This window comes from Hyperoodon ampullatus, assembly GCF_949752795.1.
Source record: "Hyperoodon ampullatus genome assembly, chromosome: 1".
Classification (NCBI taxonomy): domain Eukaryota; kingdom Metazoa; phylum Chordata; class Mammalia; order Artiodactyla; family Ziphiidae; genus Hyperoodon; species Hyperoodon ampullatus.
In genome coordinates this window covers 37,129,878-37,157,390 of record NC_136914.1, presented here as the reverse complement: position 1 = coordinate 37,157,390, position 27,513 = coordinate 37,129,878, and the positions used below count along the sequence as shown (strand labels likewise).

The following is a 27,513-nucleotide window of genomic DNA, read 5'->3' as shown; positions in this document are numbered from 1 at the left end:
CAAGGCAACAAACTCTCTGCCTTGCTTCTTTAACTCTGAATGGCATTCCATTTGCTACAAGTTGTAGATTATTTCATTAAGACTTCCTTTCATTTGTGACTTCCATCTCTGTCATCACTGTTGGAGTAGCATTGATCTGAATATACACGTCATTTATTCTAGCTGCCTGTCTTCTATATCAATCAGATAAAATTTTGAATTCATTGGTTTCCCAAAAAAGCCAACCTAAATTAGAAGACTTAATTCTAGATACTCGGGCTCTTTCAAGGAAATGTTCTACTTTTTTTTCTCAGAAGTTTTGATCAGAAGAATTTAATTAGACGCTGAGAAGAAAGTAACTATATTCTGAGCCTCTGTCATAATTGAAAGTCAAAATATATTGGTGGATTTAAACAGAGATCCTATTTACTGCTCAGTACAATCTGGGAAACAACTGCCTAAAATGTAATAAATTATATCATTTTTATAGTTATTGTACTCAGCACAAATAGTAGGTTTTTTGATAGAATGAGTGCAAGAAATGTGAAAAATTAGTGGAAATATAAACTATGCTTATTTAAGGTTTTACATTTTTCATTAATCATTTAAATGTATCACAATTGTACTTTTAAAACATGACCAATATGAAAATCAATATTTACTTGAAAGATAAATTGTTACTTTCCTAAGAAAGGACTTTTCTTTACAAATATAGTCAGAATATATATATTTCCAAAAGTAAACTACTTTCCTGCATTTTCAAAGATTCAAATTATAAATATTTAATTTATCCAAATATTTAGGATCAAAATTATTATACATGGCAATAACAACGACAGCAGAGCATTGTATGTCCCAAGCACTATACAAGATATTTTATGTTATTATTCATCAGACTAATTCACAATAATACTGTGAAGCAGGCACTCATCACCAGTTAAAGCTGAGGGATCTCCCAGCTAGTCAATGAGTAATTTGAACTTGAGGAGTCTGCTTTCACTGTCCTAACTCTTAACCATTTTTCAGTACTTCTTTATAAGCACGTATTTGTTTTGCAATTTGATCCAGGCAGCACTTTTGCTCTAATATTCACATATTTGGACATTTCTTATAGTGAAGTTTGTAGAAAGGCAATCAGAAATAATTTGTACGGTATAGAATTTTTAGGTCAGTGCTTTCTACATCTGTAGCCAAGTAGACAGACTCACAATAAATCATTTCTAAATTTAATTATTAGAAATCTACCATAATTGGGACTTCCCTGGTGGTGCAATGGTTAAGAATGCCTGCCAACACAGGGGACATGGGTTCAATCCCTGGTCCAGGAAGGTCCCACATACTGTGGAGCAGCTAAGCCTGTGTGCCACAACTATGGATCCCACATGCCCCAGAGCCCACACACCACAACTATTGAGTCCGTGTGCTGCAACCACTGAAGCCCATGTTCCTAGTGCCCATGCTCTGCAACAAGAGAAACCACCACAATGAGAAGCCTGTGCACTGCAATGAAGAGTGGCCCCTGCTCACTGAAACTAGGGAAAGCCCACGTGCAGCAACAAAGACCCAACTCAGCCAAAAATTAATTAATTTAAAAAAAGGAAAAAGAAATCTACCATAATTAATAAATATCAATCAATCTATAATCGGTTGATAAATGTACATTTATAGTTACTTTCAGCTTAAACATAATGTAGCTATATGTTGTTGGATGATTCCTTCTTAAAAAGAGATTATAACCTAGAAAAGAGTATAGGAAGTATGTAAAACAGTATTATAAAGTATTCATGAAATTAAAATGTAACGTTAATTTTATTATAATGTAAGACAACGTTTAGTAATGTGTTTGTTGTGTACTGACTGCAAACTACAAACAGAATGACGATTACAGCCACCAGCCTTAATTAATTCTCATTTTCTGGTTTAAGGGTTTTAAAACTTTCAAAATCTCATTAAAGATTAATGCAAATTTTCTGTTGACAAAATGCATTGAAATTTTGCCACTCTGATATTTTTGAAATTAACCTTTGAGGAAGAAATACTTGGAAAAAATTTGATTAGCAGAGCATCGCCAAACCCTTAATTTTCAGAGAACAATGTCTCTATAATGCACAAGACAATATGAAAAAATTAAATACGATGCTGAATGTGAGGCCAATTTGTTCTCTGGCTTTATTTTGTAAATTATATGCTGTTTTATTGTTGTTGTTGTTTATTAAGAGGTGATAGTATCCATAGAAACCTACAATTTTTTTGCTTGTACTTCACATAACACTGGTTGTTTTCCAAGTATCATTCTCCATAAAAGAGAAAAAATATTTTTCTATCTCAGTAATTTTCCACAGATATGCTTCAGAATTTACTTTATATCTTGCAATTTATCATTAGAGCTCTACTATTAATGAAGACTCAAACTGTTTTGAAGGAAATAATGCTTAAAAAATTAAGACCTTTCAATGGTATGAGTAAAAATTTATAACCCTACTTAGAACATTTAAATATTTTTCTGTAAGCTCTAATTAAATAGGTAGTACACTAGGGCTAGTTTTGACCTGATTTGTAATTGGAAATAAGGAAACATTTTGCCCTTGAATTTATTAACAGTATCAGAAGTGTTCACTGAAATATCCTCAGGTCTGTACCATGAATTTTGCTTGGAAACTGAATCTAAATTTCGGTGACCACAGTTTTCTTTGAGCAACTTGTTTTAAAGTTTAGCACAAACAAATAATTCACTGTATAGCTTTAAAATATGATACACATCTTTATATGATACACATATAATACTTCACTTCTGATTAATTGTTTTGCTTTTTAGTTCATAATTTTGACAATTTACAATTATTTTTTTCCAAGGAAAAAAATCTACTTAGGTAACTATTTTCAGAAATTTCCACACAAGAAATTCAGTAAAATATTTTAAAAAATACATTCGTTAAGAAAAATAGCAGTCTATTTCACTGAGAAAGTCCTAGTTACGTGACGTAGTCTGTACTTTGAGCAACGCTGGTCTCCTGTCCCAAATCTTCCCTTGGGAATGTACTCAGAGATGTATTTGGAGAAAGAGGGAGAAGAGGTTGTAGGTAAATTAGTGAGAATTCAAAACCAAACAATTTTAAGCAACACTGAGTGGAGTTAGCAATAATTATCTTCCAGCTCACCTTGGCTTTTTATTGATTAGTGCTTTCATGACAATACAGTTCTTATCATTTGTTCTTTTCAATATTTTTTTTTTCTGATAAAATAACACATGTTAGAACATCTGGAGTAATGCATGCATTATAAAACAACACATGGTTGGACATCTGGAAAATACAGAAAAGTACCAAAAGAGAGCAAAATAATTTCCAATCCTAGCATTCACAGTAATCATTGTTAAAATTATTGTGTTTTTCAACCTAGTATCTTATTTATCTGACTTTTTACCTATATGAAAATAGAGATACCATATATATAAAATTTGTATATTTCCTTGTGTATAATAAAAGCTCATACTAATAAATATTCTTTAAAATCCTATTGTAGTGATTGTATCATAAGGAATATTATCCATACTCCTATAAGCAATGAGCATGTATATCTTAGCATACCATTACCAATATTTCTCCTAAATATTTAAAAATCTTTGCAAAACTTTTCATCAAAAATATGATTATCTTTTAATTATTATATTGTAATTGCAAGAGGAGTTCAAATTTTCATATGCTAAATATTTGTATTTCTTTTTTGAATTAACTGTGCATCTACTTTACTGTAGATTTCTTTAACCCATTCTTAATTTTACATTAAACTTTTTCTTAATTTATTAAGTTCACTAGGCTTTTCTTAATCTACTTTTTAATTTTTGCAAAAGTTAATCATGCCAGGTATTTTATTTCAGAGAATTTATTTTATTTCTGGGAAGAAAAAAATTCATATCAAATGCAAATATATAGAAGATCCCAATGAAATGTACACTTTCAATACATATAACAATACTTTCAATTACATATAAACAAATAAAATTGAATGATGGGACCTACTTGGTTAACTTAAAATCACAGACGCTTGAAGTGTTAACCCTAGCACCAAAGCATTGCTACCAATCTGAGCTAACATCTAGAAGGTGTATACAATTTACTGATACATTGTGTCTTTTAAAATGTATGCAAATCCACCATCATCTAGAGTAGTATTAAAAACTAAAAATAACACTGCATAGGTATTTATGTTCAAGCAGAAATTAAGAATGGAAAATGTATAGTGGTTATAATATATACATACTTATATACACATATATATGGATTGAAGATGACTATGATACTTTCACTCCAGTGATAATTACATCTTAAGGTTGCTTTTTTAAATTTCACCTTTGGAAAGGATTTTAGATTCACAAATAGGTAAATGGAACATTAAGCCCCGTAAAGGATTAACAAACAGAGTGAAACTTGATCCACGTGGCTGAAAGTCAATATTGAGTTTATTCATTTATCAAATTATACATTTAATAAATTGTTTTTGTGCCCCTTCAATTGCAAGGCTCAATACCAGACTCTCAGAACTGAAGGATTATGAATTAGAACAAATGGCTTCTCCAGTTAGAAATCATGTAACCTTAGTACGGAGAATTTAGTTCAATCTATATAAATGTCTCCAATTTTTTTAATCACATTCTTAGCAATGAGTCTATTATTTCCACTGAGACTCATAGAAAAAAGTTTTTCTAAATCTTCTCCCTGTCTTTTGCTAATTCACTGAGGAATCAAGATCTATATCCATGGATGAAATTCACAGATGAGAATTTCATATCTGTGATTAGCAATCGAAGTGAGATTCAGGGGTCAGACAAACAGCATCATTGGCAGAGATAGGGAATCAACTGAAAAGTAAGGGGATAATGGCCAGTTGTGCTTATAATTCTCTTTTTTCCCTGCTGTCAGGCAGAAACACATTCCAGGGGCTGTCACTCACTCTCATTACTAGGACTGTTTCTGCTGGGGCTGGGAGTGACACAGCAGGATATAACTGTTTGAATTGCTAAGCATCCTCCAGGCAAAGACAATAATTAAAATATTCTGATTTCAAAATTGTAATTTTTTACGGGTGGATCAGAAAACAGAATAAATTTTAGTACTGTGCCACGCCAAGCAAAGTATCTTTTTCTTTTGTCGTTTATTTCTTTCTGTGACTTATATGTCATACAGCCATGCATATGCATGACAATGTGTGACAAATTTTCCTACATGCACAGTATACAACTTTAATGTGCATTGTTATGTAGCAAAGAAAGACAGCCTTCTATAAAAACTCCTGTGTATGTGTATTATTGACTAATTTTTCCCAAGCACTCACTAGCATACTACACTAATTGTATGTCTCTGAAGTCAAATTAAATGTGATATGTCTTTTTTGCATTTGTAGATATGGGAGGCAGTTAAATGAGACTGCATTAATATTTACAGAATTTCTCTTTTAGCCTAACATAGTGCTAGTATATTAAGTTCATTTCATTTAATTCTCACAAAAATTTACTAGATAGGGATTATTATTTCTAAAGCATGACTAAAGATACTGAGTTTCCAGAAGTTATGTGCTTTCCCAGAAGTTAAACAGCTAATATAATATAGAATTGCGATTTCAGCAGGGTTTTCTCTGATTTCCTGAGCTTATGCTTTTTCAGACATAAATTGCTTAAAGTGATGATTGACCTAGGCTAGACCTAGAGGTGTAAGAAGGTCATTGTTTCCCAAATAGTGATATGTTCTCTTTAAAGTGAGAAGGCTCATCTTGTTTATTCAAGAGATCTGTAAACATTAGGGAACTGATTTGATGGCATCCCTCACCCACGCTGCCCCCAAATTCAGTTGTATTGAAATGTAAAACACCAATGCTGGCTGTTCAGCTGGTTGGCTTAAAGTTATTTCACTTCTCTGACCCCGCACCTGTTCTGTTAATTTGCATCAATGCTAGAAGTGTTGTATTTCTCAACCTAGGACATTTGTATAAAATTCAGAGATCACAAACTCAAATGCCTAAGGTTTTCAGAGCTTCGTGAATGAGATTGGATGTGAAAGAATAGGAAGTGTGGGGCCTGTTGGAGGCTGCACACTCCTCACAAAGGAGATTGTTTTTGAACCCCTTCAGTTGCAACATGCTGTACCTGGCTCTCAGAACTAAAGGGTTGTGAATTAGAACAGTTGGCATCTGTTCTGATCCACTTAAAAACAAACAATGAGGGCTTCCCTGGTGGCGCAGTGGTTGAGAGTCCGCCTGCCGATGCAGGGGACACGGGTTCGTGCGCCGGTCCGGGAAGATCCCACGTGCCGCGGAGCGGCTGGGCCCGTGAGCCATGGCTGCTGAGCCTGCGTGTCCGGAGCCTGTGCTCCGCAACGGGAGAGGCCACAGCAGTGAGAGGCCCGCGTAATGCAAAAAAAAAAAAAAAAAAAAAAAAAAAAAAAAAACAATGACAATGTCTTAAACAAACAAAATACTTAGATATGAATTAATCCAACCCAAGGCTGCAAGTTTACAGCACTTAGTGAAAATTAAATTGTTCATAGATTATTTGAGCACCTTAGCAGTCAGTCTAATGCTGAAATATTATCAGAATTCAGTTAAATAAAACTTAATGGTCCATTTTCTTAATGATTCCTTCTGTGAACCACACTAGTTTTTTCAAAGAGAATGAAGCAGTGCAGTCACTGATACTTGTTTTCAGAAATGCTCCTTTAAGTATAAAAATGCTTTATAGATCTCCAGCATTTCAAAGTTGATTTTAGAGATTATAAAGGTTTTAAAGTGTACGAGTTGTTTTCGGCCAGTGGTGGGGGGCGGGGAAGGGGGCGGATAAGAGAAACCAGCAAGCAAGGAGGTACTGCTGGGGTTTCCTAAAGCTAACCCTTAGGTGGCAGGGCCATCTGGGGTGTTAATTTGGCCATTGAGACTGGCCAGGCTTGTGTCTTCTTCTGTGTGTCCCCTTGAAGGTATGATTTGGGGGAAGAGGCTCCCCTTCCAGGACAGAGCACAGAGGAGGACCTCTGGGACAGATTCTCACATGTGGCTCTTTTCCCTTTCCTGGGACTCATACTCAACCATGATGTGCCCGGTGGCCTCACTGTGTGAGCTGAGCAGACTCAGACTGTTCTGTGCTTGCTTGGAATGAAAACACAGGCTCTGCGGACCACTTCTCCATCTTTCATTTTGCTTTTGCTATTTTTCCCTATTCAGCAGTATGGTGTGAATAGATTGGATTATGAGTTAATACAGGCCTATGGGTTGTTGCTAGGACAAAAAGCTAGGCTTTGTTTGGGGAATGACATTTGTTTGCTGGCTTTCTCTTGGAAACATAAGAGCCTTTCCCTTCTAAGCAGATTTTTTTTTTCCCATGATGAAACCATGGTAAAATATTTCTGATTCATTGGGTAGAACCTAGTGCTAGCTGCATTAGGTACAGTTTATATTTCAGGGATTCACTAGGAGGCTGCTGATGGGTAATCTTCTTTTGAGCACACACTCATGTGTTAATGTTCCTGTCTTCTTACAGGAGGCGATCGAGATCGGATGACAGCAAATCATGAGAGCTACCTCCTTATGGCGAGCACCCAGAATGATATGGAAGACTGGGTCAAGTCCATCCGCCGAGTCATATGGGGACCGTTTGGAGGAGGTGAGTGTATTTTAAAATCATGGAAAAACAGAAAGGTAGGCCAAAACTGTTCATCCTTTCCCCCAGCCTGTGTCACTATCAGCACCTACTTTCAAATGGATGAATATTAAAGTAAATAGTAAACTACTAATTTATTTGTAGACACATATCTAAGTAACTCCTAGAAGTTCAATTTAGATCAAATATCATTAATAACCAACCTTCTTCCACAAATATTTTGAATTATAAAAAGGGATAATATTTTTCTTTTATCTTGGATGTTCCATTTTACTAATAATACATACTTATGAGCCTCATATCATAAATGTAGATTAGTTAATAACCTGTAGATACAGGGCAAAAAAACATTTTGACTATTAGTTTTGGAAGAGATTTCAGCCCCCAGATGCTCAGTGGTATCAAAGAGGAGTGGCAAAGCATTGGATGAAAATATGCTGGTAATCAGAGGGACAAAAAAAAAAACAAAAAAAAAAACAAAAAACTTTGCAACTTTGCAATCAGGAAAGTATTTGTGGATTTGATAATGTTTCTTTTAAAATTCTAAGCTAATACAATGTAGAGAATATATCATGTGAAGAATAAGCTACATGGTGCTATGAATAGAGCTAAAAGGAAGAAGGAAGAATAAAAGATGTGATCTTTTATATCAAGTAATATAGAGTGATATAAACAGAAAACATATTTAAAGAAAAAGTCCAATAAATGGAACCAAATAAATAAGGACCCCAAAATATTCATCTATAACGAACATGTATTTCTAAGAAAGTAAAGCCTAGTTATTTTATGTTTATGTAGTTAAAATAAATGATATAAATCAAATTCATATCTATTAAAGCAATTAGAACTTTCATATTTATTTTATATTCTCTTTTGTGTATTGTCAGCCCCCTGAATTCAGAAGTGAATTTTTTTCCCTTAACATATCAGATGCTTCTTAAGCTGACTGACCTCTTTACATTTTAGAATAACTTCAAAAGCTTAGTTTAAAAAGTTGAAAAGTTAAGTTAAACTTAAAATAGTAAAGATTCATGGAAGACATGTTGATATTTTACAAGAGTAGTGGTACACGTCTGCAAACTGTCTGTCCTTTAGCAGGATCTCCTCTTGGGGGAGGGGGAGGTTCCTAACCAGGGTGACAATTCATCCCAGTTTGCCTGGTAACAGTGTAATTTACTACTGTTGTCCCAGGCTAATTATTGACAGTGCTATCTCTCACTCTCACGGTGTTCTATTTTGGGTGACAACTTGTATGGTCACCCTATTCATATACTAAAATGGCTAGTAAGTGACTTTAAAATGTTTGAAGAGGCCAGTGGGCTGAGATCCCATCCCAGTGCCTTAGCAGAGGGGTCTTCATGACTATTTATGAGAGATACATACTCAGCTGTGAGTCGTCTTCTGCTACCCTCAGGGTCAAGGATTTCTGGGGAAGCCTAAGGATATGTCTTTTCAAATTTCCTGTTTCCCCTCCATTATCAGGTTTCTGAGGCTCCTGAGTTCAGGAAGATTCTTAATATCTGCTGAAAGTGGTACTTTTGTTGAAGGATTATTTCTATCAAGGATTATTTTCTCCCATTCCTCCTCTTCCATCTGTCCTTTTCTCAAGAAAAATGAATGAGATCCAGTTTACTTCACCAAATCAGTGGCCACAGGAGGTCCTATCCGCCCAGGAGTATCACAAGTGATCTTAGTGAGATCTATGTGTTAATCTTCAAATTTATGAACCTGGAAGGAATACTTTAGTAGCTGATTGGTTTGTATACTTTATCCTGCAGAATGTGCTTCAGGGATTTTGCAAATGCCTGGTTCAAATTTACTTTTAAAGAGATATATTTTAGCATAGAGCACTTACAACAGAAACAATACTGTGAAGAATAAATCTTCTCCTTCCCTCTTTGTTTTAATTGAAGAGTGTTAATGAGATTGTAAGGCAAGCTCTTAAAGTACTCATTAAATTTGCAAGAAATCTTTTGTGATTCATCTGAACATCGGAATTTCCTAAAGTTGTTAGAGAATACACAACCAAACCGAATGCTGACCCTGACAGAAAATTGCAAACGTCACCCACAAGCTCATGTTTCAAATGTTTGTATTAATATAGCCCCTCTATACTTACTGATTGAATTTTAAAGAAATGTTACAAATTTGAGTTGTAAACAATAAATTTATATGACTGAGAAACATTTTATTTATCTTATGTATTGGGGTTCCACTTAGTATTTCATTGAAAATAAGTTTTTCACCACTTAAGAATATTTTACTTTATTTTTATTTATTTATTTTTTAACATCTTTATTGGAGTATCATTGCTTTACAATGGTGTGTTAGTTTCTGCTGTATAACAAAGTGAATCAGCTATACATATACATACATCTCCATATCTCCTCCCTCTTGCGACTCCCTCTCTCCCACCCTCCCTATCCCACCTCTTTAGGTGGGCACAAAGCACTGATCTGATCTCCCTCTGCTATGTGGCTGCTTCCCACTAGCTATCGATTTTACATTTGGTAGTGTATATATGTCCATGCCACTCTCTCACTTTGTCCCAGCTTACCCTTCGCCCTCCCCAAGAATATTTTAAAACCACTCTATTAGTTCAGACTCACATTTTGTAGATTAGGTCATTAAGACCCAGAGAGAATGAATGACTTGCCAAGTGTCATACTGTGAGTAACATAAGTAGGAAGAAAACTCGTGTGTTTTCACTGTGAGCTTCTTCCTGCTTTATTGCACAATAGCTAATCTATTACTTCTACTGTGATAGTGAAAAACCCACAATTACAAGTCCATGCCTTATTGATAGTATATTCTTCAGTATATGAAAAACAAAAGTGTTTAAAAATTGATAAGTAGGATGAATATAGTTGAGTCCTTCAAAAATATCTGAATTAATACCATCAAGAAAGTGAAAAGACAACCCATAGAATGGGAGGAAATTATGTCCAGATCATATGTCTGATTTTGGACTTCTACCCAGAATATGTAAATAACTCTAACAACTCAAAAATAAAGACAAATCAAAATTTTGACCCAATTAGAATCAATTTTAAAATGGGCAAAGAATCTGAATATACATTTCTGTAAGGAAAATATACAAATGGCCAATAACCACATGAAAAGATGCTCAGTGTTATTAGCCATCAGGGAAATACAAATCAAAAGCACAGTGAGATACCATTTCTTTTGGACACACTAGGATTGCTAGAATCAAAAAGTTCCATACTAACAAGTATTGGCAAGGATGTGGAGAAATTGAAACCCCCCCTGTATTGCTAATGGGAATTTAAAATGTAGCTGTTTTAGAAAACAGTCTGACAGTTCCTCAGATGATTAAACATAGAGCTACCATATGACCCAACATTTGCACTTTTAGGTATATACTCAAGAGAAATGAAAAATGTATGTCCACACAGAAACTTACACATCAATATTTATAGCAACATTATTCCTAAATGCCAATAAGTAGAAACACCCAAATGTCCATCAAAGGACAAATAGATACACAGAAAGTGGTATAGTCATACAATGGATTGTTCAGCCATAAAAAGAATGAGGTATTGATGCATGCTACAACGTGAATGAACGTTCAAAACATTGTGCTAGATGGAAGAAGCCAGTCAGAAAAGACTATATATATATATATATATATATATATATATATATATATATATATATATATATATATATATATATATATTATTTTCTATTTATAAGAAAGTACAGAACAGAGAAATCCATAGAGACAGAAAGTAGATTTGTGATTGCTTAGGGCTGGGATGGGGAAATAAGGAGTTTGCAGTGGATTGGTAGCCAAAACATATGAGATCTTTTTTTAGGTGATAAAGTGTCCTAAAATTAACTGTGATGATCATTGCATATATCTGAGTGTATTAAAAACTATTGAATTGTACACTTTAAACAGGAGAATTCTATGGCATGTGAATTATATCTCAGTAAAGCTGCTAAAAAACTCCTGAATTGTCATAATTGCTTTTCATTAGAGAATACATTTTCCCTTCCTATCTTAGTCATAGAATCCAAGGCAGTTAATCCTAAATAAAAACCTATTGGCTTCCAACCTCCTTTCCACTGCTCAATGATTGTTGTGGTTGTTGATGAAATGGCATCTGTAAAGACATGTAGAAGGTGACTTTTCATCCTGATTTATCAAGTTCTGTATACCACCTCCAGATACATTTTAAATGTGTTTATTGTAGAGAGGGCATTTCATTGTCTATACTGCAGTTCTACAACCTGTGTTTCTAAATAGTTAAAGTTTTTCAGGAGGCACTGAAGCTTATTCAGGTTGTTTATACATGTAAAATATTCCCTCTTTACCATTTCAATATTAGACATTTGATTAAAACATAGGTGACACCTGAGGAGTTTGCTTAGTTTTTCAATATTTAGAAATTAAAAACTGTTAAGTGAAATCATAAAATATAAGGCTTTGATATTTCTTTTTATGAAAAAAAACAAAGTTACTACAAATACTCAGATGAAGGAGGGGAACCAGGGGAAATGCAAAATGCAGACACCCTCTCTTAACAGCCAAGCCTGATAACTTAGTTCAGTATTGAATCTAGATACCTCAACCTTCTTTTATCTGATTAACCCCCCTGTAAACAGATGCTTCCCTATTAATGATGCTGAGAAGCACATGGTTTCTGCTTTAAAGTCAAATCCAGAAGCTGGGATGTCAAAACATGTATTTAACTTTGGAAAAGTTTAGGGTTCTGTTTTTGTTTGTTTTGGTTATTCTTGTCTTTTTCACTGGGCTTCTGTTCGATTGTTTTTGAGGCAATGTATATGGAAGTACCCAGCCTAGGATCTGGGGAGGGTGAAAATTCATTAATTGTTCATTAGATCTGAGGGCATAGCCTAACTTTAGCTACTAACAAAATCAGGTCCTTCCTGTATATTTCTGTCTTCTTATGAAAAGAGTTGAGTCAGAGACTTACCAAGGCAGTAAAAATACTGAATGTGAAAATCCTCATGATGAGTAATTAGCACATGGGCAAGCAGTGGTTAATTAAGAAGCTATGTGGTCTTGCCTCTGACACAGACCACTGTGTGATCTGTGGTAAGTGATATTACCCCCTCACCTTTAGGTTCCTTACTTGTGAAATAACGTTGGACAAAACTCTTTTAACTAAGATTCATGCCAACTCCAAAGTCCTGCAATCACATGTGTTCCCTCCATACCAATGTTGAGAGAAGTGATGTTTTCAGTGGGCCAAGGTGCCTCTCATCCAGCGCTGCCACTGTCTTGGTGGGACTGAGTTATACCTCACAGTTCCTTATTTTCCTAGCAGTCTGCTGTGACACAGAAGGCAAAAACAATGGTCGAACCATGGGGCAGAAATAATAATGATTCCCTCAGTGACAAAATTTTACCTATCTGGCCATGCTAGTCAGAGTAATGATGTTTCTAAAGGGAGTATCTTTTTAATACACTTCACAGCTTTTTTAATGCTCCTGCTAAATAGCTAAGAAGGTACTCAGAAGCCTTAGGGGTCAGTTGGGGTTAAAGCACTAGCATTCCAAATGTGCTCATGGAACAGCCAGGTGGATGAATGATTAACCCAGTGAGTAAATTGTTCAATGACTGGGACCAAGGGGGTTGGTAGACTTAGGGGCTGGGGTGCAGCGGGTGCATGCACGATCAGGGGAGAAGATGAAAGCAGGATTGGTTTGAAAACCATAGCCAGACAAATACATACGTATAAAAACGTATAAACACACACACACATATGAGTTAACTTGTTTTGTGGTTATACCTGCAGAATCTTTGCTGCTAAATTTTGAACAGTTTTCTATTTCACACACATACGTTTTAACGATATGCACATTTACATCAGCACTCACAAATAGATTCAGTTGCAAAGTATCTGAAAAAATAATCTTGTATAGGAAGAAAATAAATGCAGAAAGGAAGGGGCAAAAAGTTGACCCCCTCAGGGCTGGTTTGGGGCTGTTTGGTTTCTGGAGGGACTGAGGCAGCCAGCTGTAAAGGTATGTACAAGACCAGAGGCGGCAGGGGAGTCACTGCAAAGGCAAAGGAAGAAACAAGGGGTTCAGGCGGCCGCGGGGCACTCTCTCTGCTCCCCTCACACTGTTGTGACTGCACCTGCTGCATGTGACCGGCGGGCACTGAAGGCAGCCGCAGCCACAGCGTGGTGACGAGGCAGCTGCAGCCCTGCCAGCTCCCGCCCAGCTCTCTTTGAGAAAAGGGGAGCAGGAACAGGACTAGCGGGTGAGAAGCTCCCTGCAGAGCTGCTTCCTACACGGATCCGAGGAGGAGCCTCTCCCGGAACGGGCACTGGACTGTTCTGACGTGGCGATTCCCTCGGGAGCCCCGGGAGTTTGAAGACCGAAGGGAGAAGCCCGCAGAGAGCATCAAAGGCTGAGGGGTGCTATAAAAGGAACAGGGGAGTTCCTTGAAAAGAATCTGTCATGCACCGAAATGCTTTCTGGAGAAGGTGCCATTATCTGCCTCCCCTTTTGCTCAGATAAAAGGAGCCAGCAAGGACAGTACTGAAATATCCCTCAGGGGCCTTTTGGTCATTGTTCCTCTTTCCCCTGCTCACGGCTATTTGCTGACCTTTCCAGAGAATCTCAGTCCCCCCCGTTCCAGCTGAGAAGACAGTTCCTAATAAAAAAAAAAACCAAGGAAAAAAAGAAAAGTCTGCTGTTGGAATGGGAGGTGCCGCTTGCTTGCAGTGGTTCTTTTTGCTGTGACATTTTGGAATGTCTGCAGAAACAAAAAAATAATAATAATTAAAAAAAACCTCAAAAACTCCCGGGATTAGGCAAGAAAAAAGGAACTTTTTTGCCAAAAAGAAGTAAATGAGAGGTGGTAACTTATCCCCGATCCAGGACCTGGATGATCAAAATCTTCAAGTTCTAGGAAACAGCACTTCAACAAATAAACAAACATGAGAAGGAGTAGCTGTGGGATCCCGATATCACACAGAGACAGGTTTTAAAGGGAGCCAGAAACTGGTTCAGAATTTGGGGGCTGTATGATGCCTGAAGACCGAAGTACTGGGGGGCGCCCCTCAGGTGCCTTGGCGTCTACTCCTTTCATTCCTAAAACTACATACAGAAGAATTAAACGGTGTTTCAGTTTTCGGAAAGGTAGGTACATAATATGTTCATGTCCTTTTAAAATATCTTTCTGATGCTTTAAGGTCAGTTTACGCTCAGAGAAAGTGGGAGTTTGGAAGCCAAGAGCTTAAAACTGTACAAGAATGGTTTATGTGTGGTTTTGCTTGTCTATACTTATTTCTCGAGGTTCCTATTGATCTGTTTATTACTGTCTGTGAATGTGCCAGGGGGGCGGGGCTTAAAGAACGGTGGTCCTAAAGGGATCACCTTGACTGCTGGAGAACAAACAAGCTGGCCGGACCATGCCGAGGGGAGGGGCCGAGACTACCTTGGGCTGTTCCCAAACTCAAATCAAGCAGCCATGCTGTTCCCGCCTTGAACGGAGTCCCTCTCAAGTCCCCGTTCTGTGCTCCCATCACATAGGTTTGGTTCTGGCTGCCTGCGCTTGCCTCCCCTCCCCTACTGAGAAAATTGCAATAATCGGATTATCTGTAGTGGCCCCTTTTCACGAGGTTTTGTACCATATTGATTAACACTGATAAGAAATAGGAGTCACCTTGACTTTCCAAATATATCATAAGGTGGCACTGGGAGAGGGCAAAGATATGAAGGATCAGGAACAAGGGGTGGGAAAATATAAGCTTAGGATCAATAAAAGAAACTAAGTATTTCAGGGCTTCCCTGGTGGAGCTGTGGTTTGAGAGTCCGTCTGCCGATGCAGGGGACACGGGTTCGTGCCCCGGTCCAGGAAGATCCCACATGCCGCGGAGCGGCTGGGCCCGTGAGCCATGGCCGCTGAGCTTGCGCATCCAGAGCCTGTGGTCCTCAACGGGAGAGGCCACAACAGTGAGAGGCCCGCGTACCGCAAAAAAAAAAAAAAAAGAAAAAAGAAAAAAGAAAAAAAAAGAAAAAAAGAAAAGGAAACTAAGTATTTCAGAATTGATTTGTGTAGGGGGACTTAAAGGGTACAACACAGGTAAAATGAAGTATTTCTATAAAATGTTTCTGTATCAACATATTTTAAAATGGCCTTTTGTTTTAAAATGGGAATAATTAAATCAAATGATTATTTAAATTGGAACTAGGTAATTATAATCTTAAAGTCACGTACTGTAACCTAATAATTTAATTAGGAGCTGACTTGAGTCCCATCTAAGGTTGTTCTTTCTCCCTTTTTTCTTTAATTTGCCACCTATTAATCAACATTCTCTATCTAGTAATCAACAAAAAATAGTAGAGAAGAAAAACCGTATATTTAAAACAAGATATAGTGGGAACTTTTTAAAACTAAACTTGCTCTTTCTGAGTCTTTTCCTTTGGGCAGTTAATATCTGGTATGATTGTTATCATATATTATAAGCAAGGAATTATCATATATTATAAGCAAGTAATTCGGGTGTTAATTTATACTCCTCTCTCGTCCACAAAGATAATTAAATGGGAGTTTCGTGTCTCATATTTTATAGATCTTTAGAGATTCCATGGTTACTGTAAGATTGTATCATTGATAGAGAAATTGGCAATGAGAGAAACTGAAAAAGCCTAGGGATTAATTGCTTAAAGGACATCCCCTCTTCTGGTTCTCCCACCACTCAGCAACTAAATTGGGTTTATCCAAACATGTAGAGAAGGTCTACTTTTCTAGGTTATTACTGCTCATTCGTAACATGAAATGTTCTGGGGACAATTAATTTATCTTCGAAATGCAGAGCAAAGTGTTTTTTACGTTTTCCACATTCTCTCCTCCCATATTGGAATATAGCATGTCTTCGAGAACCCTGGTTAACACTGCTGTTCATTATGTCCTCTTCCCTCTCTCCTTAAGTATCAATGAGGGAAGGCAGTGCTGCAGAAAAAAAAAAAGAAGAAAATTCCCATGGGCTGGCAAATGGCAACCAGAGAGTGGAGAACAGCTTCCATCTATCATCTCCTGTGGGCTATTTTTAAAGTATTGTCCTTGCCTCTGCAAAGTCTTAGTAATCTGAAGAATGTTCAGCATTTGAGTCAAGGATTAACAGATTTTTATTTTACAAAGTTGCATTCTGGTTACTGTCAGAACCGTAAAGGAGAGGAGGTGCAGGGGGCATTCAGCTGTGTTAAGTTCCCTCTCCCTGCTCAACCACAGTTAGGCAGTGAGGTTCTGGGAAGGAAGGCGCTGGGCTGAGGCTGGGCTGCGAGGCTGTTTCTGTGCCACACTAGCCGCTCTTTTCAGTGGTGGTGTGAAGCCCAGGGTGTTAGATCTTTATTCAAGGTCCTGCACTGAAAAGAATGGACTTTTCTTTCAATCCCGGGTTCCCAAACCATGCTACTTTAAGAAGAGAGTGTCGTTTTGTGCTTTGTTTAATCCCCTGGGTGCTCCAGGAGTTCCAGAAGTGGACAGGGGTTTCTGAGTTCCTCTCCCAAGCCTGTTGGAGAGCATCCACTGAAGTCCTTTCAATGAAAGCAAAAGGGAGGGTGCAGGAAGCATGGAAAAGCACCCAGAAGTGAAAAATGGTAATGCGTCTGCTTTTCCTGATCCACATTTAAAACATTTTTTACTACTGTTATGGGTCGGCTGACAGAAGAGGCAGCTCAGCACTTGAGAATGGCCCTCAGAATGAAGAGGGGATCTCAGTTAAAGTTTCCAGAGGCCTGGTGGTACTGCAGCTTGCATGCTGTGCCTGTTGGAACTCACTGCTGTGAGTTCCTTTCTCTTACAGATCTCTTCTGTCCTTTACTGCCCTCTGTTTCTTTGTTTAGCTACTAATAAAGGTCTCCGGACATGTTTTCTCAGTGGTTTTAAAAATCTAGGCACTGTGAACCATCTATTAGGAAGGACGCTGGGGAGAGTGGTGCTTTGGATTTATGTTCTAGTGAGATAAAGATTACAATGTGTTCTTTACCCTTTTGATTTTGAAACTATATATTTTTTTACCTCCATAAGACTAATATGTAACATACAGAGCCTAACCAAACTTTTGATTACTTGGAACACTTTGGGTTCTGACGTCAGTGTTAATTTCTAGTCAGAATGATCTGGATGGTTTAAGACTGTTGTGATCACAGAACATACTAAAGTAAAATTTTAAACCCTAACTTTATCTTGTCTTTCCTGAGTCATGTTCTTCTTGGAGATAAAGCATCATTAATTCCCCAGTGCTTTTTTTTTCCCCCTAGACAGTAACTTAGTGGTCATGCCCCATTGCTTCTTCCTTCTTTATATACTTTCAGCTCCATTTCTATTTCCATCACCTTAGTTGTCTGTGCCTTTATGGCTTCATGCACACAAAGTATTTTGACCTTAGAAGTGGCTCTTCAAGACAGCATCTATCCTCACCTCTTTTCACCCCCAACATTGTTCACAAATTCCTGCAGCACTGTTCATTTGTAAAGTGTCGGCCAGTTGGTATTCCTGAAACAGTACTAACAAGCAATGTTCCACGGCTTAGACATTTTTCGTGAGTCCCTATTGCTCCCAGGAGGATGTCCCGTTTCATGCAACTGTCAAGGGCTTCTAAGTAATTCCAACTATTTCCAATTCCCCAGACTATCCCCTCTTCCTCCCTGAACCCATCTCCTGTAACACCTCTTTGCTCTGTTCAGTGCCCCCTCTGCAGTGATGCTCTCTCTCCTCTGCAGTCTCTCCACACTCTACACTGTCTTCAAGTCATTGTTGGCTCTCATTTCTTCATCAAGCCTTCTCTGTTCACCTGTTATACTCTTTACTCTATAGCCCCTATATTTCTTATATGCTGCCACCTGGCCACCTTATCTTCATAGCTATTTTCAAGTGCTTTTATGCACACTTGTGATAAGAAATATATATTTATATTTGTTTATTTCTTCTCATAGTTAAGAATGGCAATAGGTCTATTCAATCCAGGATTCAAGATCTATTGCAGGCTGGGGAAGTATAGTATTATTACTTATCTTTTTCTGCTAGTTCATAGACAGTAGTGAATTAAAATAGAATATCTTTACAGAGGTGGTGGATAACACCAGCATTTTCTTTAAAGTTAATTTAAAGTATTCTGATCTATCCTCAGAACCTATTTTTCCCTGTATATGCAGATGGTATGTTTATAAATGAAAATGTTAATACATTAAGTGATGGTTAACCTTAAAGCATAAAAAAGTTAATGTTGTATATGTTGTTGTCACATTTATCAAAATTGATTTGTCCAACAGAATGCTACTATCCAAATCCATATAATTTTAAATGGTGTTATAAATGAGTAGCTCATTAATTCACATGCCCAAGTTTTACAGAGCATCTACCAAGTGATTTTGGGGGTGAGAAGGCAAACAAAACAAGTTTCCTGGAATCTATGAGTTCACAGATTCCTTGAGGATAAAGAAACATATAAAATATAAGTAATTACTTAATCTGTAATAAGCACTACAACAAATTATATATGAAGTCTGAGGAGTTTATGAATAAGAGACTCACCATGGACTCATCTGGAAAGGCAGTGATTCATCTGAACTACATGAAATCAGATTTAGTCTTTGGAAGTTTATGGAAAGACGTTTTCTCTTACATGATCCTAAAAGAGTAGTCAGCATCCCTATGGGGAAAAAATGTCTGAATTGAATTAACATAACATAGTGGAAAAGGAAGGCTTTTAGAGTCATATAGACCTGTGTTTATACCCCAGATCTACAAATTTCTAGATATGTGACTTCAAGTCACCTAGCATCTCTGAGTCTATTTGTAGAAGGGAGATGTCCTTGTGGAATATTTGTGAATGTCAAATAAGAAAATACATGTAAATTGCATGGCTTGGTACCTGGATGTAAATGGTGAGTATAATTACTCTGCTGGTCTAAGACCAATGTTATTGGGTCACTATTATCACATTATTACACTTGCTTATTTTTTTCAAGCCTTTATTTTTCTCCAATCTGACTTTGTTCTTCCCCAGTATGACTACAAGAAGAGTCAAAATTTTACCATGTATTCATTGGTTATTATAGATTCTGAGCTTCTTGAATTAAGTTTTCTATCCATAGAAGATTTGTTGGCTGCTTAAAAAGTGCTAGTAACAGACTGAAGTAAGCTTTGGCTGCCTTTGTTTCTTAGTTCTGTACTAAATTGGATGTCTTTTATTTTTATTTGTCCATTTACCTTGGGCAAATCTTTATTTTTAATTGAATATTATTACAATCCTGGTGACACCATGACTTATTCTGTTAGCAGGGTTATAGTAAGCAGAAGGATAAGTAAAAGAAAATTCTCTATATGACTTAGCATGTAATCTATGGCACGGAAGGGACAGGGAACTCTGAAAAATAACTGATAATAGAAAATTTAAGTAGTAACCGAGAAGTTATCTAACTTCTGCCTTTTTCATCAACAAATCAAAGACTTTTTTATTTTCACGTTTTTATAGGAATCAGGGCCACAACCTGAGAAGTCTTGATAAGTTTCATTTTACCTTGGAGTTAGTCATTTATTTCCTCTAATTGAGGAGGTGAAGTATTTTATTTTAATGCATGCATTAATTCTACAAATGTTTATGGAGCATTCAATCCTTACCCAACTTTGTTGTTAAGTTCCAGGGAGCAAGAGAGTTTACCTATGTGTCTTAATCCATTCAGGCTGCTATAACAAAATGCCACAGACTGAGTAGCTTCTAAACAACAGGAATTTATTTCTCATGGTTCTGGAGGATGAAAGACTGAGATCAGGCCAGCATGGTTGGGATCTGGTGAAAGCCCTCTTCTGGATTGCAGACTGTCTACTTCTTGTTGTATTCCCAAGAGGCTGAAAGGGAAGGAATAAGAGAGCTCTCTGGGGTCCCTTTTATGAAGATACTAATCCCACTCATGAGGGCCCTGCCCTCATGACCTAATCACCTCTCAAAGTCCCTATCTCCTAAAACCATTACCATAGGCATTAGATTTTCAACATAGGAGTTTGGAAGGGACACAAACATTCAGACCGTGACACTATGGTAGATGGAGTATGAGCCTTGGAGTCTTTCATGTTCCCAGTTCACTCCTTATGTCTGCAGTACTTTCAGAAATTTACCTAAACCTCCTTTAAGTTTATAGGGTAAATATATAGTATAAACTGTTATCCAAGATCATTTATAACAATAATAATAAATGTAAAATAATCATTTGATTATAATAATTGTGAAAGTACAATCTTCTTTTGACTGTTGAGGGACCAGTCCAGTATGGGTAGGCATCTAAATAAACAATTACAAAGCAATATGTTAAGAAAGCAAAGAAGAAAATAGCAAGTTTTGTGTCTGGGATGGGGGTGAGGGAATGTTAGTAAGGACTTAACACAGGAGATTATGTGAGTTGAATCTTTCAGGATAAGTTTTCCTAGGCTGGCTCATGACAGCAGGACCTACCTTCTAGAAGGAGACGTGAAGATGTAATAAGTCATAATACATATAGGAAACAACAAATAGTTCAGTATAGTTGTTGAGTATGTTGTTTGTGAGGAAGCAGCAGTAATGAGCATGGGTATGGCACAGTGCCTGGCACAGAAAGGGTGCTACTTAAACATTTGTACTTTGAATAGTGGATGAAGAGGCAGAGATCAGATTGTGGAGACTTTGTATTTCATGAAAAGGAGTTTGGTTGGCCAGGGGGCACCACGGGAAGAAATGAAGCAAAAGAGAGGCATAATCTGATTTAAATATTATGAAGATCACTGTGGCAGCACTTGCCTGGTTTGGGAACCCAGATCTATAAAAGTCACTTAAGAAATATTGAGGATCAAGATTGAAAAGAGTATTCTTGAAGGAAAGAATTACGTAAGCTGTGAGAAGTGTCAGGAAGAAGAGTGAGATTGATAGTTTTAAAGGGAGTGAACCATAAAGTAATGCAAAAAATAAATTTGGCTGTCAATGATTTGGCAACCAGGTAGTTATTGGTAATTATGGAAAAAGCTCTTTTAGTGGAATGATGATGTCAGAGGCCACATTGTAACAGGTTGACAAGAAGATAGAAAGTGATGAAATGGAGCCAGAGTTATACTTAGTTGGGAATCAAGGAGCAGAGTGAATAAATACAAGGCACAGAGAGTCCAAAGATGTTTAGTTTGTATTTATGTATCTTTTAGGATGGGTGGAATTTGAGTATATTTTTTAGATCACACTCAATAACGTCACAGGCTGCCTCTAGCTATTGAGTATATAAATCACACGTAAAGGAGAAACCTCACAAATCCTAAAGATATTTAAATTTTCTTTATATTTTTTTTCTCTCTCCTGTCTCTCCCTCCAGTTGAAACAGCCTCCCACAGATATAATAAAATTACCTGTGCGATTTACTTTCTCAGCCTAGTGGAAAGTCATGTCCTGAGTGATGCTTCATGACACCATCAATGTACTTCCAGGGGAAATATGCAGAAATTCCAAGGATGGTTTTGTTAGGGAATGTGAAACCTCTCTGAGAATTTAAATGGACATAGCTGGAACTGTTTACAAGACTCACACCACAGGGAATATTCTTGTTAATAATCTACTAATCAATGTGTCCTTTTCTCCATGCTGCTAGCTGGGGATAGATCATGACCTTGTGCTTTTTTGTTAATTTTAAAATTTGAAGTTTCACTGCTCCCTCAAAGAAAATTCTAACTAAAGCAGCTTTTAAAAAAGAATTCCCCCCTAACTTTCTGTACAAAAAAACATTCTCACACAGGAAGTTAACTCACCATCTACCTTTGTAAGTCAGAGATGTTTGGGACAATCTATTTCCAATGCTACAGAATGGGAAGTATACATCTAATCATTACCTAATTCTTTGCAAGACCAGATAAACAGCAGAAAATTACTATTTTTCCCACAGGAATTTCTAAGTATATGTACATACTGTCTACATTTTTAAAACTCTTTTACATATTCCATTGCTAAATAAGCATAGCTCTTTATATTAAGGAAATCATTTTGTTGCACAAGATGCTGAGTTTTTTCCTTCTCCTTTTTTTTCCTGACTTCCCTCCAAATTTGCCATTTTCTCAACAGAAATCACCACTCCTAGTGCGATGACAGGAATTGAGGCCAGAAAACTAGGAAGAGACATGTTTCTTCCTCTGTAACTCAATTTTCAACCATTATACCCACTAGGCAGTATTGTGTAATACACAAACAGAGGCTCTGAAATCCAACAGCCTTGATCAAATCCTGGCAACATCTTTTACCAGCCCTGTGACATTCAGCAAGTTACTTAATCGCTCTATGCTTCCATCTCGTCCTCAGTAAAATGGTGGTACCCACCTCATAGAATGCTGAGAGTTTTAAATGAGAAAAATGAAGGTAAACTTCTAGTACCCATGCCTGGCGTACATAAATACAGCCTAGCTACTACCATTTTTTAGAGCACAGAAAAGATATGCAACGTTCTTCACTTTTAGAATGTATTAATATTTTAAATTACTAAGAAATGAGGACACATAATAATTGGGATTAAATAAAGTGGAAGAGGACAGGTATTCAGGAACAAGCAAAAATTTTTAAGCCAGACTAAATCTGGATATGGACTTCCATTCTGCCACTTGGTGCTGTGTAACTAACTTAAGGTGATTTATTTAATATCTCTGAGCCCAATTTCCTAAGGTATAAAATAGCTACCTTGTATATTTATTATGGAAACAAGAGAATATATGTCAAGGACTTAGTGCATATTATGTACCTAATACATGAAAGGATGTTAGGGCTTTTGGCTTTTAGTTTCTTACTATACCTCTTAAGAAATTTTTTATCATATAGGCAAGCATATATGTAACAAGGGGAGAAAAAAAAAAAAAAGGAGTGCCCATCTAAAGCAAAAATTACTGTGTCCTTTATCACATCCCTGAGTTTTGGGAAAAAAAGAAATCCTGAGAGTTTTAAGAAAAGAATGTTTGTTTTTCATTACTGCATAAAACCAAATCTTGGAAGTTTGGTTCTCATTTGTAGTGCTCATAGAGGTTGAACTGGAACATCTTTAGTAGATTTTCTGCTGGATTTAGGGAGAAACCTTATGTAATGTATGAGTCCAAAACAATAAGTGAACAATCAGACATGTAAGATTTATTCCCAAATGTTAACATTATGGTTTTTTTTTTTTTTTTTTTTTTTTTTTGCGGTACGCGAGCCTCACTGTTGTGGCCTCTCCTGTTGTGGAGCACAGGCTCCAGACGCGCAGGCTTAGCGGCCATGGCTCACGGGTCCAGCCGCTCTGCGGCATGTGGGATCTTCTCGGACCGGAGCACGAACCCACGTCCCCTGCATCGGCAGGCAGACTCTCAACCACTGCGCCACCAGGGAAGCCCAACATTATGTTTTAATATAATTTATAAGTGCCTCTGAAAGGCTATATCCTCAATTTTGGCAGGATAGAACGAAACATCCCAGGCAAATAAGCATCAAAGAACTCCAGGGAAAAAGATATGGTATTCTTCATTCATAACCAATTTTCAAGTTTTGTTATTAAAATACTAGAAAAGCATCAAAATCATTATCACCACTTCATACAGAAATGGGCGTTGTTGCAAATAACCGAAAACCCAGTGAATGATGATTTATACAGGGGTTTATTTTTCTCACATTGAAAAAAAATCTCCAAGGAGTTGCTGCTGGTATTGGGTCAGCGGTTCAGTGATTTCAGCCCCGTTGTCTCTGTGAATCTTTCAGCCTTTCCCTCGTAGCTGTTGCCTAATGGTCAAAAGATGACTTTTAGTCACAGGTAGCATGTCCAAGTTCAAGATGGAAAAAGTCATGATTGGCAATTCCAGCTATATCTTTCTCTTTCATCAAGATAAACAAGTCTTCCTAGAGACTCCAGAAGACTCTTGGGAAGTGGGAGAAGTATTTAATTTTCCAGCCATGAAAATAAAAATAACAAGAGAAAATAGGGGTGTGAATATCTGTTGAGTTAGGGGAAAATGTTTAACACATCATTATCGAGAAACTGCTTGTTCCAAAGTCTACAAACTAAGCTAATTTCTAATTCTGTTTTACATGCATTTGAATATTAATAACAGGTAACTCAATCTTTTTTCCTAGAAGGAATATATGGATACCATTAGTGCCAGATTTGATACCAGGTGTATAATAGTTTTGTTTGTTGTTGTGTTATTGTTTCTACGTAGGCTAAGAATATTCTCTTTGGTAGCAAGTGTTTATTGCTTGGAATGTGATGGTTTTGCATTACTGAATCCATACATAAATTATTTTACAGATAGGGAGGTAAAGCATATGTTCTTACTGTTACGTTCTGAACCTGATGTTTTTGAAATATTCCCCAAACATTCTGGAATCTTACATAGTTTCAACATGCGACACTCATTTTTCTTCCCCTTTTATGAAAATCATTAGATCATTAAAGCCATCCCATCTGGAAACATTGGAATCACATTTGCTTTGTCTCTTTTTCTCCCTCTTTTCTTATTGGTTGATCATTTTTCCAAACTACCAACTGATAATAATATATTTTAGAGGCATTGTTTCTTTTTCTTTTTCTTTTTTTCTTTTTTTTTTTTTGCGGTACGCGGGCCTCTCACTGTTGTGGCCTCTCCCGTTGCGGAGCACAGGCTCCGGACATGCAGGCCCAGCGGCTGTGGCTCATGGGCCCAGCCACTCCGTGGCATGTGGGATCTTCCCGGACCGGGGCACAAACCCGTGTCCCCTGCATGGGCAGCTGGGCTCTCAACCACTGCGCCACCAGGGAAGCCCCAAGGCATTGTTTCTTAATCAGTGGGGTACCAAATGCATGCACCAAGAAATGCATCATTTGTAGGTAATTAAAAATCATTAAAAATCATTGATGGGGCTTCCCTCGTGGCGCAGTGGTTGAGAGTCCACCTGCCCATGCAGGGGACACGGGTTCATGCCCCGCTCCGGGAAGATCCCACATGCCGCGGAGTGGCTGGGCCCGTGAGCCATGGCTCCTGAGCCTGCGCGTCCAGAGCCTGTGGTCCGCAACGGGAGAGGCCACAACAGTGAGAGGCCCGCGTACAGAAAAAAAAAAAAAAAAAAAGATATATATATATATATATATATATATATATAGATAGATAGATAGATTGATATAATTGATAAAACTGATCAAAATTGTTTTGATTTTTATTACCCCCATGTGCTGACAATTCTAGGCAATGTGTAATCATATATGCCTCCCTGTTAGGACAAACCACCATGACCCTGTCTCCTCACTTTTAGTATGCACTGCTTCGTATTTCAAATACTTCTCTTTCCAATAAGTTAATAGTTTAAGATTTTAAACAGCCAACACTGTCTGAAATATTTTATACGGATGAGAATTCTGCATTTCTTTTCATGGTTTTATCCCTTTGATTATAATCATGGCATCATCTCTTGATTGAAAACAAAAGGTGAACAGAGACATGAATAATACTTAAACTAAATGAAAATTGGACATAAAGTTACACTTGTAACAGAAGTAGAATTTGACTATTATCTACAGAATATTTCTGTTTTTAAGTTTTTGAATACGTTTTTTCCCAAAAGGAAAACATAAAAGAAAACCCAAAAATGAAATTATGTTTATTGCAATATTTATTATTTCAAAGTTGGTATCTCAAACTCCATATTTCCATTTCAGCTTTGGGCTAAATATGGAATACAGGGGGAAAGGGCAGCACAGGGTAAACACTTTTCATTTGAAGAATTGTACATAATGAATTTAATTCTGTAATAATGTTAAGTACCAGATGTGAAATGCTTGCTAGCATTCCAATGTTTGTTTTTCCTTTACATTGAGTTTTAAAAGAAAGCAAAAAATGTGAGCAAAGATGAATTTCTCAAATTCATTGTGATCCTTTATTTCTCCAGGCATTTTTGGACAAAAACTGGAAGATACTGTCCGTTATGAGAAGAGATACGGACACCGTCTGGCTCCAATGTTGGTGGAGCAGTGTGTGGACTTTATCAGACAAAGGGGGCTGAAGGAAGAGGGTCTCTTCCGACTGCCGGGCCAGGCTAACCTTGTCAAGGAGCTGCAGGATGCCTTTGACTGTGGAGAGAAGCCATCCTTTGACAGGTAGATTTCAAGTTTTCACTAACCATCCTTCACTGAGACATTCAAACTCAACCAAAAGGTTGCAGTAAACTGAGAGGACATAATCTTAATTGATGTTGTAACAGTTTAGAAGATGGATTATATGGCCTCACAAAGATGGATTGTTTTTAAGTTAGAGTCAAAAACTTGATATTTTAGGTGTCTTTCTCTGCCATACTCCCCCACCATCTTAAAACATTATTATTTATTCTTTTCCTTTGGCCCTTAATTAAAACTGTATTAAGCTTTCACATTGGAAAAGTAAATTTTCAGAATAGGAGTCTTCTCTTGTTTGATGTTTCTTTGAATTCTTTCAGCTAAGGGATATTAAAAGTGTTGATAAACAGAGTGGGATATTGGCAATGTAATTAAAAGCATTATATCTTTTAAGTTATAGCTCCATCTTAATCTAAAATAGATTTGCAAGGAAACAAGGAGAAGTATATAGTATGGTGAAATTCAGGAAATAATGGAAGTTGCAGAGAAGAATGCATAAAGCATCCATAACTCCACTAACTGAGTTGAACACTGATAATATTTTGTAAATTACCTCCTCCTGTTCAATTTTTTTAATTCAGTAGAAAAAAATAGTCATTTATCCTAATATTATTAACTCAACATTTGTATCACAGTTTTTTTCATATCAAGAGTTGAAACATGGCCTTTAATTCCAGCATATTCTAACTTAACCACTGATCATTGGCAACCTCTGTAACCATAATTTTTAATAACTATTTCACTCTATAGGTATATTGTTCATAATTGCTTCAATAAAT

At 37.0% G+C, this 27,513-nt stretch overlaps 1 protein-coding gene across 2 annotated transcripts in view; it reads left to right on the top strand.

The window, feature by feature from the left end:
• The window catches only part of ARHGAP24 (Rho GTPase activating protein 24), a gene marked incomplete at both ends in the record, with an annotated part of 409,839 nt that overhangs the window by 332,501 nt on the left and 49,825 nt on the right, over window positions 1-27,513 (top strand). The window contains 2 exons of one of the 2 annotated variants that reach the window (XM_079714372.1): window positions 7,502-7,624; window positions 26,512-26,719. In XM_079714372.1, the coding sequence (XP_079570498.1) occupies window positions 7,502-7,624; window positions 26,512-26,719 (331 nt within the window). Of the gene's footprint in view, window positions 1-7,501; window positions 7,625-14,649; window positions 14,765-26,511; window positions 26,720-27,513 lie in introns of those variants that run through there. The other variant, XM_079714371.1, reaches the window with a different exon arrangement.